The sequence below is a fragment of the Sceloporus occidentalis genome, unplaced genomic scaffold, assembly GCF_023333645.1.
Source record: "Sceloporus occidentalis isolate IW3139 unplaced genomic scaffold, rSceOcc1.0.p SCAF_268, whole genome shotgun sequence".
In the NCBI taxonomy this organism is placed as follows: Eukaryota; Metazoa; Chordata; class Lepidosauria; order Squamata; family Phrynosomatidae; genus Sceloporus; species Sceloporus occidentalis.
Genome location: NW_028317248.1, coordinates 497,977 through 515,298, shown reverse-complemented (window position 1 = coordinate 515,298; position 17,322 = coordinate 497,977). Strand labels below are relative to the sequence as shown.

General features: G+C 44.3%; 1 protein-coding gene across 1 annotated transcript in view; it reads left to right on the top strand.

Annotated features, from left to right (window-relative positions):
• Window positions 1-17,322, top strand: part of LOC149275746 (uncharacterized) — a 69,174-nt gene that overhangs the window by 37,003 nt on the left and 14,849 nt on the right. The window contains exon 2 of the mRNA XM_089504374.1: window positions 11,035-11,699. Within this exon, the coding sequence (XP_089360500.1) occupies window positions 11,035-11,699 (665 nt within the window). The remainder of the gene's footprint in view (window positions 1-11,034; window positions 11,700-17,322) is intronic.

Here is a 17,322-nt window from a genome sequence, read left to right as displayed (position 1 = left end):
ATAATAATAATAATAATAATAGTAGTTTTATAACCTCTCTTCAGCCAAAAGGCTATCAGAGTGGATTACAAATTGTTAATTAGACATTTAGACATTATGGCTCTTAGCCCAGCAGACCCTTAAATTCCTTAAATCACGCTGCCATCATCCAGTGAATTATAAAAGGGTTTCCCTTAATCTACACTGGGACCAGTTAAGGAACCTTATTTCTCCTTCTTTACTGATCTTTCCAAGCATCAACTGATCCAAGACACGTGTAAAAGGAGCAATGAGTAGTAGATACTCCAAGGAGATATTTACTATAAATAACAAAATATAACTGAAATATAAGTCATGCAAGATACTAAGAATCTTGCAGGAACAATATTTGTAAGTATATAATATTCAATTCATATAAAGTATTAAATAAACCCGAACATCCAATTCTGAGACTAACTTCCAAGATCCGCTCTTTCACTCTCTCTCTCTCGATCTCCAACCGACACAATTCCCCCAACTGTCTCTTGGTCTCTCAGGCCTTATATCTCCTTCTCACGGAAGCTTCCAGAAGAACCTTTATCTTGCTCTCTGATTGGTCAAGTGAGCCTTCCGTAGCAGTGATGTCACTCTGCATTTGCATAAACCTCCCTTTTCTGCCTGAAGAAGACCTCCATTGACTGGAGCCCAGTCATTACACTTTCCCAAGGCAAGGCTTGCCCCTATTTCCCAATGTTGTTCTTGGGGTCTGCCTTCCAGTTGTTTCCAGATCTTATGGTGACCTTATGGGAGTCTCTGAAGGGGTTTTCTTGGCAGGTTTCTTCAGAGTGGGTTTCCCATGGCCATCCTCTGAGGCTGAGAGAGTGAGACTTGCCCAAGGCTTCAGTTCTTTTGGAAGCCTTTTTGCTTTATCTTCTAGAAGGCAGCTGAAGTGTTGCTTCTTGCTCTGAATAATGAGAGGAACCTTCTGGCATCCAAAAGGCTAACATTATCTGGAGTTATGTCTGATAATATGTATAAATAGGATTGCAATTCCTGTTCATTTATTAAAAGGTTTATAGTGCACCCCATATCCTAGATTCTCATAGCTTTGTCTCTTAATAGCAGTTAACTGTAAAAAGTTTGTTAAACAGATGTAATATTTTATAATATAATCTCAAAATCTGTATAGATGGCTTGATTTAACCGTAAAATTTGTAAATGAGGAGGTATGGCCGTATTTTATCATACCATGAAACTAATCTAGTTTGGGAATAAAGTCTAATGAAGTTACCCCAATCAGTTGCATCTGATTAATTTGTATTCATTAATTAAATTAGTTTGCTGAGGCACCAGAGCTCTCTGGCAGAGAAGGCTCAATGTCTCAGGACACTACAGTTCCCAGAATTCCATAGCACTGAACCAGGACAGTTAAAGTGGAGTTAAACCAGATTATCTCCTCAGTGTGGATGCAATTTAAGAGAAGGCAACTGTTACGAAGGGAAGGAGAGATGTAGATGAAATAGAAGAGGAGAATGACAGGAGGATAGATGTAGACGTGGCTGAAATGGATGGGGGCTCTGAATTTGGCTGCCAGGGATGGGGAAATGGAAGGGAGGAAGAAAGGTGCAGCTGTCATTCAGGTGAGGCTAGCATTCAGGTGAAAGTGGAACCAGGCTCCTTTCTTCACCCCGGAAGTGCAAAGGTTCAGGATGCGTTCAGACCCCCACTGAGCATGCGCAAGGGTCCCAGTTAAAATCGTTGAATCTGAATGGTATGCACCGTGTGGTGATACAATTTGCACTCGCTCCGCTTTGCCTGAATCAGCACCATGTGACTTGCCTTGGATTCAATTCCAATCTATTCAGAAGGTTAACGGAAGGGCACTTTGTAGTTTACCTCTTGCTTGGACAGGGGATATGATTGTGGTTTTGAACTAATATGTCTTGAATGTGGTGCTCTATTACACAATATCATAGAGTTGTTTGTGAGGTGTATTAAAACTATCTTCCCCATTTCTGATCCCTTTTAAAACCCATGTTCCCCAGAGGGAGCAGAACTGTGTAAGAAAACACTCTCAGAAAAGAGACACAAAAGACACACTTCCTCCCTTTTGGCCCAAGGAGCCTGGCCTCCTTCTCTCTCTGGAGCCTCAGGAGAGAAAGAGAAGCCAATGGTCAGTTCAACTGAGGCCTTAGAGAAGGTTCTGGAACATTATTCCCCACAGTCACAAGCAGCACACAAAATGGCTGCCAGAAGGCAAAATGTGAGTCTGGGGCAGTGGGTGGGGTCTTCCAGCTGCTCTGCCCCCATTGGCCAGCTTCAAGAAGAGGCGGAGCTTCAGCATCTATATTTAGCTCTCGGTGGGGAAGAGTGAGTGAGGAGAGAGCAGCAGCGTTTTAGAGGGAGAAAGAGACAGACAGACAGACATTAAGGGAGGAAGGAAGGAGAGAGAGGGGGGAGTGGAGTGAAGCGACAGCAGAGAGACAAGGCCTGGAACCACTAGGCTTCCCTGCTGCCCTGAGGTCTGGCTGGGCCTGGCTTGGGTCTACTGCTGCTGCTTTTCTTTCGCCACTGCCATTAAGATGGGGAGGAAGGAGGCCCAGCAGTCCTTGTAGGCATGGCCCAGTCTCTCTGAAGGTGGGAGAGTGGGGCTCCCCAAAACGGATTTCAATTATTTTAATGGTGGCTCTCATGCTGTAGCAAAGATGATGATGATGATGATGATGATGATGATGATGATGATGATGATGATGATATCAGGCCTGGGGGGGGGGATGGAGCTGCCGCCAGACCTTAATCATCATTAATGCCACTGTCGCTAGGCCTTCTTGCTCTGAAGCACTGTAATGGCCATGGCTCAGTGTCATGGAACTCTGGGACTGTTCTTTTTGTTTGGCATTTTAGGTATTGTTAAGGTTTGGAAATCCTGTTTGGGATCCCTTCCGACTTTGGGGCCCTTTCACCCGCCATTTTGGGGTCCCTGGAGGCCTCAAACTGCCAAATGCCAAGCGCTGAGGCAGAGGCAGCCATTTTGTGTTCTGGCGGCCATTTTGTGCTTCTTGTGACTGTGGGAATAATGTTCCAGAACCTTCTCTGAGTCTCAGTTGAACAGAGGCATCTCTTTCTCTCCTGAGGCTCCAGAGTCAGAAGGAGGCCAGGCTCCTTGGGCCAAAAGGGAGGAAGTGTGTCTCTTTGTGTCTCTTTTCTGAGAGGGTTTTCTTATTACACAGCTCTGCTCCTTCTGGGGAACATGGGTTTTAAAAGGGATCAGAAATGGGGAGGATAGTTTTAATACAAGCCTTATTCTTCTTCTTCACAAACATTGGGCTTTGGCTTCTAAGAGGAGGCTTGTTCCCCAAAAAAGGCCAAAAGGAGCTCCTTTGGGAGTTTTTAAATGTCTCCCCAGTTTCCTTATTAATAGATTTTCAGGCAAGAAGGAAGACCAGACCATCTCATGTTATCAAGAATGAAACAAACAAGCAAACATATAAACAAACAAACAAGGATAAGGGACTGTTTGGGGACTTTTGTGTTCTCACAGCCATCGGGTGCGATCAGGAAAACCTTTCTTTAGGATCAGAAATCCTGTTTGGGGCCCTTCCGACTTTGAGGCCCTTTCATCCTCCATTTTGGGTTCCCAGAAGGCCTCAAACTGCCAACTGCCAAGCGCTGAGGCAGAGGCGGCCATTTTGTGTTCTGGTGGCCATTTTGTGCTGCTTGGGACTGTGGGGAATAATGTTCTGGGGACTCAGGGCCAGTGGGGAGGCTGGGCTTTGGGGACTGGAAGAGAGAGTTGGGACAGAGACCCTCCCTTTGGGCCCTAGCTGGGGGGGTCCCACCGGTCCTTGCCTCCCCCTTTGGGAAAGGAGACCCCCTCAGCCCCCTGGACTCACTCCTACCACTCATTCCTAGAATGGCTGGGACTCAGAGGAGTTTCCTAGGCATTGTCACCTTCTGCCCTCCATGGCCATTGGCACTGACCTTTCCCCATTGCCTTCCCTCCCTCAGCCCTTGGACCTCCTCCTCCTTCGCACTCAGAGCAACCCTTCTCTACGGCTGAGGAGACGGCCTCTGACCCAGGGAAGCTCCGGCCATAAAGGACTGCAGAAGAGGCCTTTCTGGGTCTGCAGGAATCAGTGTCCTTGTACTGAAGGTAGGCCTTTATTCCTGGAGCTGAAAGAGGACCTTTGTTTAAATGTTTCAGTCCAGAATTGTATGGAAATGTTGCAGCTGAGAGACTGAGCCTATGCTTTGCAGGCATAAAGCCCCAAATTCGCTCTCTAACAGCATTGTCTTCCCAGAAGGTGGAATGGAGATTTCCAGACCTCAGGCACACAGTGCGCAAGTGAGTCCTTTTTATGGGAACTGTGTGTGTATGTGTTGTTTACTAGAACTTTGTGAGATATTAGTTTCACTGGGTTTATAAAATGAATTTATATACGTCTTCACTTACCCCAAATGAGCATAATCCAGGGTGCAATATTCAAGTCATAAAGCTATACATTTATAGATATTTGTTATATCAAGTGCAACATATTCAGCAGTGTGCATCTTTTTTAAAAATATTCAAGGAAAAATGAAGAAATTTTAACAATAGATCCATTCAGAAACAATGCACACAAATGTACACGCCTCAATTTCTATGTGGCTTTAGCAAGAAGAGGGAGGAGGTAGATACCTCATGCTCCTGCTATGACTGACATAGACAAACACAGCAGTTAAGCTTAGAGAAATAGTCTCATCTGCAAAAATGAAATAATTATTTTGGCCAGTGTCTAAATGGGAAGGAGGCCATGATGGTGGGAGGACATGGATTACATCTGTAAAGTAATTCATGTCTCATCCAGCCCTAGAGCTAGAGCTTCTCCACCTGGGACATAAAGCAGGCCCTCCCCTCCTCCTCTGTGTGAAAGAGAAGTCAAATTCTCATCAGTCATGATGACATAGCATGAAAAATTTGCATTCCTGCATTTAAAAATCTGAGGAGTCCTGAATCCTGTTGGTTAACCCTAGAGAGCAGACCCACTGAAACCATAAGTGACTGGTGAGTTAACATATAGATAAATCCAAATGATTCAGTGATTCTACTCTGATCAGGACTAGGCACAAGATAGAGGCTAGGATTTAGGTCTGCATGTGGCTGGAACAGGATATTCCCAAGACAAGATGGACAGGCAACAGTGTGGAAAATGGGCACTCTCCACATGGGCAAAGACACTATCAGAATTGTGACTTCTCTGCGTGCAGAAGGCTGCCATGGGAATTGGGTGCTCCCTTTCCATCAGCTCAATCCTGGGAGAAGGGCTGGATCCCATGGAAGGGGAATAACCTGAGAAGAGAGAGCTCCTTTCCTGCCCTTCCTGACGAGGGGCCTCCCTGGGGAAGGGCCATTTGTAGACCCATTCCACCCAGAGCAACACTGGAGCATAGAGAGTTCTGCTGGTTTGGCCACTGGGAGAATGAGGAACCACCAGACCAGACAGCCTGACCCAGCAAAACCGTCTATGCTCCAGTGTTGCTCCGAATGGAATCAGACTACAACTGGCCATTCAGTGACCCAGGTCCTACCATACAGTTGTGGAAGGCATCCCGCATGGCCATTCCATGCCTGGTGAGAGTGTTGGTGTGAGGTATTAGAGAAGCATCCAGCTGTGTTTCTGTAGTCAGAAGCAAACTGAAGAAATCTTCCTCTGAGGGCATTGTGGACCTCTACAGGTTTCAGCAGATAATGCACTCATTTCACATCCAGCTATGAGGACATAGTCAGGACCCTTTCCAATTCCCCATCCCCTGATCCCCAGCTACTCTCACAAGGCATGGTGTAACTGTTGTGTAGGGGAGCTGCAGTGAGTCTGTGCTAGGTCCAGGGGGTTTTGTTTGGTGCAGAGGGAGGAAGGGGATGCTCACCTCTACATCGGCCCAAAGGAGGCATATGTTACCTGCATATGTCATCAGCAGGATGCTCTTCTCTGTGTCTTTGACTGCTGCAGGCTTTCTTGCAAGCCTTACCCCGGTCTCTTTTCTCAGGAACTTCATCGTGATCCCCTTGTACACAGCGTTGGGACATTGTTTGCTGGAAGTGACCAAAGTGCAGGGCCACCAGGATCCCCCTTCCCACCTGATGGCCAACACAAAGGCCAAGCAGACGGAGCTGGGCTCCAACAGAAAGAGGCTGCCGAGGGTTAACAGCTCTTTGGTAAGTTGCCATCCTGACTGTTATTTTCATCTGTGTCTGTGCTGGATCATGAAAGCAAGCGGAGAAGATACTGTCCCGGTTTGGCAGAGAGAGTCCTGGTTAATCCTCTGTCTCCTCATTTTTTCAGGGGCTTAGGAAATGTCCTATTTCACTCTCCTCCTCCCATTTCCTCCTTTCTCCTCAGGTCAGTTCAGTTGCTGCAAAGTGCATTCCAGGTTCAAAAGAGTCTACAGCCCATCAATGCAAAAGAGGGGAGAGGGGAGAGGGGAGGAGAGAAGGGGGCAGGGTCTTGCCCTTGCCAGGAGTCTGAGCCAAAAGCAAAATGCTGTACCCTTTCTCGCTTGTGTGATCTTTATCATTAACAACTTTGGCCATCTTGACCCCCTTCTGGTGTTGCTTGTCCACATGTGTGTTGCTTTCCCCATCTGTGAAATGCTGGATGATATGGAAGAATATCTCTGGACTTAAATTGAGGGTGGGCCCAGTGGCCCTCAAGCCCAGAGTACTCCCCAGAACTGTTTATTAAAAATGAAATTTGCCTCTGAAATTAGGTGAAATATGGCTAAATGAAAACTAATATACATGTTGGAATAGCCAGTATGTTAATCAATCAATATTATTCCAGAAATGGCTGAAATTATATTGTTTATCATATTGTATATTATATTGAAAGGATTCGAGACAAACTGGATGTCAATGGCTGTAGCTTTTTGCTTTCTTGCAGAATTTAAAGTTTATTTCCTGGACTGAATTCTGAAGTGTTGAAATAATATTTGCAATGCACAATGTGCTTTCCTCCCCTTTTGTTTAGTCACTCTCTGGATCAGGGCTATTTTCTATTGCAGGTGACCTTTGCGGATGTGGCTGTATATTTCACTGAGGAGGAATGGAAACTGTTAACGAAGAAACAGAGACTGATGTACAGTTATGTGATGATGGAGAATTATGGAAATGTAGCCTCTGTGGGTAAGGAACCTGAATCCATTTCACTTCCTTTGAAGACTGAGGGCCCTTTCATAATTCACTGTCAGAGTGCTATGATTCCACTTTAGAATTATAAAATCAAAGAGTTGAAATAGACCACAAGGAGCATCCGGTTCAATCTTCTGCGCACCCCCAAGAGATGGCCATCCAGCCTCTGTTTAAAGACCTCCAAAGAAAGAGACTCCACCAAACTCTGAGGGAGTATATTCCACTTTTGAAGAGCTCTTACTATCAGGAAGTTCCTCCTAAGGTTTAAGTGGAATCTCTTGTCCCTGTGGCTTGCATCCATTGTTCCATGTCCATTAATTTGAAATTAATAATAATAATAACCATAATGCGATGCCACCATGCTCTGATGGAGTATATTCTACTGTTGAATAGCTCTTATTGTCAGGAAGTTGCTCCTAATATTTTGGTGGAACCTTTTTTCCTGTGGCTTGTGTGATCGAGTTTGGATTTATATAAATTTTGGGTACCAAGCGATCAAAAATCATGACCCCTGACTGACCCCATCACAGCCGCCATTATCCCAAAAGCGAACTGACCACGTAGCCAGACAAGCCTAGGAGGCCATGGCTAAAGCAGAAAGGTAGATTTAAACCTTTAAAACCAGTTCTGGGAGTTGCCATTGTCGCAGGCAACATGAATGAGGACAAAGGAAGTTTGCCTCACCTATTGATGGTATTAAGTACCCAGCCATCTACATAGTAGTCTTCTCCCAAAGAAGTGGCAGACTCTTTTGTGTATCCATTGTTTAACTTTAGTCTTAGTCAATAGATAGCCATGAAGACCTTTGTTCTGCAGGTAGCTATAGCCTGAGGATACGTTTCGCAGTATAAATAAGACCCAGATTCCAGCCCTCCTTTGGGCTTTGTGAGCTACAGTTCCAAACCTCAACTCTGTCGAGCAATCGCTCCGGAGCTCTCTTGGGCACTGTGCCCTGCTGAAATCACTTGGGCAAGCCAAAGCCCACTGTCTCTTTCGGGTCTCTTGTTAGCTTAGCCCGCTGGAACTTAGCTCCTAGCCATCGCGGTTGCCGCTTGCTTTCTGTTCCCCGCTGCCGTGTTCACTTACCAACATCCCTCACATCTGTCGCTTGGAGAAGACTCCTAAGGTAAATATTTCAACGGTGCCTCTATCCTTTCTCCTTTACCCCCAACTCTTCCCTCCCTTGCTTTAGCATTGAATGTGCATGTGCGTGTGTGATCCCTTTTTGGTTGTGTGGCTTTCATAAATGTTTATATTTTATTTGCAACTCATTGACATTGCAGTCTCTGTTTCTTGGGGTTGGACTATATGACCTCTGGTATACACATAGGGACCCAATCTGCTGCATGCATTGTTAGGACACGCCTCTTGTAAATTTGAGCTAATTAAATTCCCCTGATATGATCTTTCCTAACACTTGCATCCACTGTTCTGTGTCCTTTGTTCTAGACCAGCAGAAAGCAAGCTTGCTCCATACTCAGTATCTCTTCAAATACTTGAACAGGGCTGTCATATCCACTCTTAACCTTCTCTTCTCCAAGCTAAACATACCCAGCTCCCTAAGTCATTCCTCAGAGAGCATGGTTTCCAGACCCTTCACCATTTTGGTTTCCTTCCTCTGGACATGCTCTAGTCTCTCAACATCTGTTTGAATTGTGGTGCCCAGAACTGGACACAGGATCATTGCAAGTGAGCCCTGACCAAAACAGAATAGAGTGGAACTATTACTTCCCTTGATCTTGACACTATACTCCTATTGATGCAGCCTAGGATCACATTGGCCTTTTTAGCTGCTGCATCACACTGTGGACACATGTTCAACTTGTGCTCTACTACCATTCCTAGTTCCCTTTCACACGTAATTTAATTGTCATAACAACTTCCTGTGGAATCTTGGAATTTCTAGTTTTAGTGAGGCACTATTGTTCTCCACTTTGTAAGGATTCTCAATATCCAATCCTAAACTGCCAATTCTGGAATTTTGTGGGAAGGAGCCATGGAGATTAATGCTTTTTGCCCCTAAATGGTCCTCAGCCCATTCCTGAGCAAGTTTCCTGGCTTTTGTGGCCCCTCTTCCAGCCTTTTGAGGCTCTGGAGAGGCTTCGTGGGAAAAAGGCCTCCCTTGCAATGGCTCAGAAAGGGCCCAACAGTGGCAAAATGGCCTCCACTTCCACAAAGGGATGCTGTGGGATATTGAGGGGCAAAACATTATACCATATTTTTAGGCAACACAATTTGGGGTTTCCCCTGAGATCCCCTGGGGTCCAATGTGACCACCCCACTTCCGAATAGTAGTCCATCTCTGTCTTAGAGATGCCTTAAGGTTGTTTTAAGGCTCATCCCTCACACTTGACCCTCACTAATATCAGAAACCAGGTCCCAGACTCCTTGTTCTGCCTTTCCTAATGCATTAGTTGTATAATGGTTGTTTTGCCTTTCTCAAGAAATGAGCCTCAAAGTGTCCCTTTTGTGCATCACACTCTGTGGGTGTGTATCTGTGATAGAGAGATGGAGGCAATGTGAAAAACAGAAAGGCATGGAAGAGATGCTGAAGGTCAAATGGTAAAGCAGTGCAGATGGGCAAGAGGCAAGGTTGGAGAGCGGAGGGAGAAAAGGAAGGGGATCAGGCCTCTGGGATCCAGGAGGGGAAGGCAGGAGCAAAGCCAGGATCGCCTAGCTTGAAAAACACACAAAGCATCACAACAAGTAATTTGTATTGTAGCAATAAGGGTAAACATCAATCCATAAAATGAAATCCTAAACCTGGCAGGTAAAAATTGTCCCAAATAACTTTGAGAAATATAGACTTAAAATAGTAGCTTTGGCACGGTTGCTTAGAAAGTTGTATCCTAATCGAGTATCTCCCAAGCTGAGTTATATAACATTTCAAGCAGAATACAAGCTGCACATGGCGTGTTTATAGTGTTTATAGTGGCAACCCACTCATTAACTTCAAACTTCTAAAATGATTCATATAAAACAGAAGAGTCAAATGGATATAGTGCAGAAAACACCGTATACAATCCTATTCATTCCAAAATGGAAGTTGTATAAAAATGTAATAGCCTGACTCTGGGTCATAATTATTTCAAGATATTACATGGGTGTTTCTACGTCTGTTCCAAAAAAAAATCTGCTACAAATAAACGCAGATGCACAATATCTGGCAACTTTAACAGTTACCTGCTCCTAATAATACAATTATTTGCAAGCTGTCCTCTCCGACTTCCATCAACTTCACCATCCCTTGTACACACAACTCTAATCCACACCAATCCACATGTGAGCTGTATACTGTATTGGTTGTGAGTCATCTCCTGGTGCCACACAGCATGAAGGGACCTCTGCAGTTAGCTTCCATCATGCCTTGGTCTCTGACTTAGGACTTTATGGCAGTCTCACAGGATATGATGCCACTTGCCAATCAAACTATTTCTCCACATGTTTAATAGAATATTTTTGCAACATTCCTTTTTCTGACTATCTGCTTCCAGTGATTCCCTTAAGTCCCCCTCCAATCTCTTCTTTGTTAACTCCTATAAATAAAGATACAATTGTTCCATGGATTTAGGGGCATAAGTAGTACGGTCATCCTTGGGTTACTAGCAGAAACTCTCTTAATTTAATCTCTAATAAGGAGGGGTTAATGAGGGCTAAATCATGGGTAACACCCTCCTCTCTTAACGCTGATTCTCAGTCTTATCTGTCACTGTGCTTCTTTACAGAAAAATATTTGAGTCATGAGAGAATCCACACAGGAAAGAAGTCACATAAATGCCAGCATTGTGGGAGACATTTTGCTTACAAGTCAATCCTTGTCATGCATCGAAGGGTCCATACAGGAGAGAAGCCATACAAATGCCAGCATTGTGGGAAATGTTTTTCTATGAAGTCACACCTAGTGAAACATCAAAGAGTCCACACAGGAGAGAAGCCATACCAATGCCAGCATTGTGGGAAATGTTTTTCTCAGAAGTCAATCCTAATGATACATCAGAGAGTCCACACAGGAGAGAAGCCATACAAATGCCAGCGTTGTGGGAAATGTTTTTCTTGTAAGTCACACGTAGTGTCACATCAGAGAGTCCACACAGGAGAGAAGCCATACAAATGCCAGCATTGTGAGAAATGTTTTTATTCGAAGTCACACCTAGTGACACATCAGAGAGTCCACACAGGAGAGAAGCCATACAAATGCCAGCGTTGTGGGAAATGTTTTTCTCGGAAGTCAATCCTAATGATACATCAGAGAATCCACACAGGAGAGAAGCCATACAAATGCCAGCGTTGTGGGAAATGTTTTTCTTGTAAGTCACACGTAGTGTCACATCAGAGAGTCCACACAGGAGAGAAGCCATACAAATGCCAGCGTTGTGGGAAATGTTTTTCTCAGAAGTCAGTCCTAATGATACATCAGAGAGTCCACACAGGAGAGAAGCCATACAAATGCCAGCATTGTGGGAAATTTCTTTCTCAGAAGTCAGACCTAGTGACACACCAGAGAGTCCACACAGGAGAGAAGCCATACAAATGCCAGCATTGTGAGAAATGTTTTACTTCAAAGTCACACCAAGTGAGACATCAAAGAATCCACACAGGAGAGAAGCCATAAAAATGCCAGCAGTGAACTAACATTATTTTTGTCAATAAGGAATACAAAAAATATATTTGCAGTCCTGCTGTGCTAAGAAAAGGCCCTTGTGATTTTGTTTTTCTGTCCATATGTCTGTTTATGTTTTAAAATTGTATTTTGTTAGATTTAGGTTTTAATTGCTAATAGGATAGATAATTGTTTCGGGTTGTAACTTTGGCTGGGGATTGTGGTTCGTTGTATAAGTTAGCTAAATGGGGGGATGGGATTTGTTGCAGTTGGTTAGAATAGTTTTGGGAAAGATAGCGTTTGGAATTTGTAGGATGTTGGCTGAAGAAAGTGGAGGCTGATATTAACAGGAAGGTGGCTAGTTTCTGGGAATGGCAAAGGGGGGCTTGTTACCTGTGGGGCATAGACTGTGGGAATTGAAGGTGGGGGCTAGGTTTTAAGAGGGTGGAGTTTTAGGTTTGGGGGTTTTAATGTATTGTTTGGATTGGAGTGGGCAGTTCTGACGTAAACGCTGAATTTCTGACTATGTGTTCTCAATAAAATTCTTTGTTGTTTCAACAGACTGGACTCATTGGTGTACAGAAGTTCTGCATTTGCCCAAAATTTACCCTTTCTTCTCTCCTCAGCCATCATCTCCATTCCAAGCTATAAGAACAGCAGAGGCAAACACACATACATTTATATATATATATATGTATATATTTGTGTTTGTGTGTGTGTGTGTGTGTGTGTGTGTATTATATCTACATACATACAGTATACATAGACTTTATTTCCAATGCAGAGCCTTCCTTTCTTGCCTTTCCTGGGCTCCATTGTGGCCTCTTCGAAGTGTCCTCAAAATATGGAAGGACGGGGAGGTTGCTGAACCCCCGGCACACTCCTTCCCTTCCCTCAAAGGCCGCCAATGGAATAAACAGCAGGACCAGTAAAGCCCTGGTGATCCCTGCGCATGATCAGAAGGGGTCTTTGGATGTATGTGCGCATGCACAGTCTCAGCCCTAAAGCCATTGCTGCCCTCACACTCTGTTCTGAGGGAAGGAAGGATGGAAATGGGGGGAAAGGGTTCAGAGGAATGGCTGGAATGTCTTCTGGGGGGGCTTGGGGATTATAAGAAGGAATCCCCTCTTCTCCCCCCAACCAAAACGCAGGGGGCCTGCCAGGTCTCCTCTCCCTCTTTCCTTCCCTGCCCCCTCCTCGGGGGATTCCTTGGGGCCCTGGTACTTGGGGGTTATCATGAGAAGAGAGGGAAGGGGGACCATTGGAGACAGGCATGACCATGGAGGGGGGTCCAAAGATAAAAAGGGCTTTGAGGAGTCCCCTCCATCCTGGAAACTGGGGCAGATGAGAGTCCCTCCCTTCTGATGCCTCATTTGGAGAAGATTTTTGTGCCAAATAAAGAGCACCACACAGCATAGGCTTCAATAGCATTGGAAACAACATTATTGGGGGGGGGGGGGGGGGAGTTTTCTCTGGGGTCTTGGGGGGAGGAGGGGGGAATCTGGGACCTGACTCAGGCACTCCCCCCCCAGAACCCATTATTAGAGCCTTCCACAGCTCACTGTGATGCTTTAAATGACCATTTTGCAAATAAAATCTCTCAGATAAGAGCCAACTTGGATGCTGACATTATTGCTGATGCTATAGGTGAGTTGTCCAGTGACTCTGTGAATGGGATCATCCTGGATCAATTTAAATCTGTGAGTACTAAAGACATGGACAAGCTCCTTGGAAGTGTGAAGAAGACAACTTGCCCTCTCAACCCTTGCCCTTCATGGCTAGTCATCCAAAGAGGAGATGCTCTTAGGACTTACCTGAGATGTATCATAGATTTTGTGCTGCTTGTGACTGTGGGGAATAATGTTCCAGAACCTTCTCTGAGGCCTCAGTTGAACAGAGGCCTCTCTTTCTCTCCTGAGGCTCCAGAGAGAGAAGGAGGCCAGGCTCCTTGGGCCAAAAGGAAAGAAGTGTGTCTCTTTGTGTGTCTTTTGTGTGTTTCATACAGTTCTGCTCCTTCTGGGGAACATGGGTTTTAAGAGGGATCAGAAATGGGGAGGAGAGTTTTAATATAAGCCTTATTCTTCTTCTTCACAAACATTGGGATTTGGCTTCTAAGAGGAGGCTTGTCCCCCCAAAAAAGCCAAATGTAGCTCCTTTGGAATTTTTTAAAGTCTCCCCAGTTTTCTTATTAATACATTTTCAGGGAAGACGGAGAGAGGCAGACCCGACCATCTCATATTACTAAGAATGATACATACAAACATACAAACAAACACAAATAAGAAGAATAAGGATAAAACAGAAAAACAAACTGCTTATATTTCAAAAAAGGCAAAACCATATTTAACAGGATAAAAATTTGACATGGGTGTTTCGATCTTTTTACAACCGACTTTGGCTGTATCTGCACTACAGAAATAATCCGGTTTGAAACCACTTTAACTCTCCTGGTCCCATCCTATGGAATCCTGGGATTTCTAGTTTTTGTGGCATGAGAGCTCTCTGGGAGAGAAGGATAAGTGTCCAAAGGTAAAATCCCAGGATTCCATAGCACTGAGGGTTAAAGACAAACCTATTACTCGCATTTACCATCCGCTGCTTCCAAACTACCAGACAAACTTTTATTTCTATCTCATTCATTTTTTAATTATCTGTTAATAAGTAAAAAGTAAATATATATTGTTCTACTTATACTTATCCTTACAAATAATTTGTTTTCTCTTGCAGTCCTCATTAAAATTGTAAAACACTTGATACAAAATCGCTCTGTAGTGGGTGAACCCCAAATCCACAAACCGGAAGGCCCATGGCCTGCCAGAGGACAAGCAGAGTCAAAGAGACCGAACTGGCTAGGATAAAAAAAAACGCTTTATTTTCTTGGCCAAGGGCAGCAGCACGCACACACACAGCAAGGTGGGCGTTATCAAAACTGCAGCGCTGAGGGCCTCTTGCCATCTTCTTTTATGCCCTTCTAACTCTACTTTTCCTAGCGTAAGCCAATCACAAAAGCGAAACAGCATTATGTCCTACATTGTCTTTTTGGCATTACATTTGCTTGGCATTACATTTGCTTGCTTGCTTGGAATGTACAGAGAGATAACTGTAAGATACATACTCGGCTAAGCTAGGCTCTTCAAGGCCGCTGGTTAAACACAGGCCATTGTATTCAGAGCCCTCCAGAGGAAGGAGGGGGTGATTATGTGAGTGTGTTTGCTACTGCCACACACAGAAAGAAAGAGTGGGGGCCAGCATAGCCCATTTGCACTTTACTCTGTAGGCTCAATCTATGGGCCTTCTGTAACTATTGATTCTTTTGCAAAGCAAAGTACAGAAGCAAGAAAGCATTATTATTATTGTGTTCCTCTCATTCCCCCCTTTTTCTCTTTGAAAGTTGTGAAAACAAGTTTCACTATGAATGTTCATCATATGCCCTCATTATCATCATTTCTTTTGCTACAAAGCTTGCAGTGGTCTTAGTAATACTTCTCTTTATACATTGCAATAAGCATGGCACTAACATACATAACAATAGCCCTATTGTGAGGACAATTATTCCTGTTCCAAACAGACCTTTTAACCATCCAAAGTTTGGCAACCAAGATGTCAGCCAGTCCCATAGATTCCATCCTTTTCCCATGTGTGGAACCTCTGCTATTTTTGCTATTCTGTCGACATGCTGTCTGACATCTTCTTTATTGTCTGGGATGTATACACAACACTCCTGTTTTATTAGTGTACACACTCCTCCCTGACTGGCTAACATGGTGTCCAGTGCTAGCCTGTTCTGCAACACCATTTTTCTGATTTCTTTCTATTCTTTGGCTAGACCAATAAGGGCTTCACCTGTCTCATTTGCCATGATTTCTACCACCGCCTGCAGTCTATATACTGCATTCAATAGGCCTCTATGGCCTCTCCAGTGTCTCATTGGAGCATAAGTTTTTACAAGCTGCTTGCTTTCTTCCAAATCTCAGTAATTTCTAATTATTCCCTCAGGTAGTTCATTTCTAATAGCTGGAAGTATGGTGGCTACATAACAATTCCCACTCCAATTCTCAGGCAAAATGGCATATACACGTATCCCACAGATAAAATAATGTCCTTTCAAAGCAGGGAACGACCTTTTACATGATGCAGACACTGTCCATGATGCATAATAACCACTTACATTCTGATTTTGCAAGGTGTATCCTGCCACCCAGCTACCATTGATATATGCCCCATTTATTTTTAGGTTGACTTTACACTTACTGATGCCCACTCTTGGTCCTGTGGTTTCATTGCATTGCCAGCACCATCGTCCTGCCTTTTGACCAATTCTATAGTACCCTTGGGTGGAGGGTTCAGACTTTATCCAACTCCAGCCCGTGCTGTTGTCTGGTCTATATGGTTTGGCCAATTCAGCAGAGTTCAATGGTACTACCTCAAAGGGCATCCCAGTGTGTGATTCAAGGGGCATTTGGTGACACACCCAGCAGTCAGATACATTTAAAGCGTTCCCAATTTTCTGTGAGTATACCAAAAGGGAATTACTTTCTGAAAATCCATGACATCTCAGTGGGAATATGAACATCATTGCTATGAAACCAACTAACCAAATGATTATCATATGGTTAAGTGTGAGGCAGCTTAATCTGGATGAAGGTGGGCATATAGGAGGGGGTGATGAAAATGTTTGTGTTTGTGTTTCTACATCAACTGTGCAACACATCCCGTTTCCCATAAGTCCCTTCTGTCTTTCAGAATGGCTCTCGGAAGCCATTCCTCCTGTTACTTCGAGGCTGATCTTAGCATCATGACCTCGGAAGGGGGGCTCACGTTGCGATGCTGCCCCTTCCTCCATCTCCATCTGTAGGATGTTTGGTGATCTTTACCTGCAAAGGATTGTCTTTATTGGTCTGTACGGTCCACACAGGTCTCTGTTGGGTGTGGTCCTTCTTGATGCGAGTGTAATGGACCCAAGGTTTAACTCCTTCCAGTTTAACTGCAGTTGGAGTTGTCAGCAAAATCACAAATGGTCCCTTCCACTTGGGTCCCAGGGTAGTCATTTTCCAATCTTCTAACCACACAGTGTCCCCTGGAGAGAAAGAATGTAAAGCAGTAAAGGGGAACGGGTACCTTATTTCTCCCACATATTTGTACAACTGTTGCAAAATAATCCCTAATGCTTGGACCTCTTTAGCTAACCTGTTGGGACCCAAAATTCCTGGATCTGCATGCAATTGGGGAATTGCTAATGGTGGTCTGCCAAACACCAATTCATAAGGTGACAATCCCAAAAACCTGGTGGGTGTACACCTGACTTTTAACAACGCCATTGGTAAAACCTTAACCCAATTTAGTTTAGTTTCCTAGCACATTTTCTTCAAGTACAACTTCGGGCTGTAACACAGGTCTCTTGTAGGGGTTTTGACTTGGCTTTGGTCACACAACCTTTGGAGGCATTTCTGCACATACTTGAGAGCCAGTCAATATATATATATAGTTTGTTCAGTCAAATATCTCAGGGTCTCTTCTCCTAAGTGACACAGGCTGTACATGTAAATTACAACTTCTAGACCAAGTTGGGATGGCCTAGCCTTTTGGGATGGGAAAC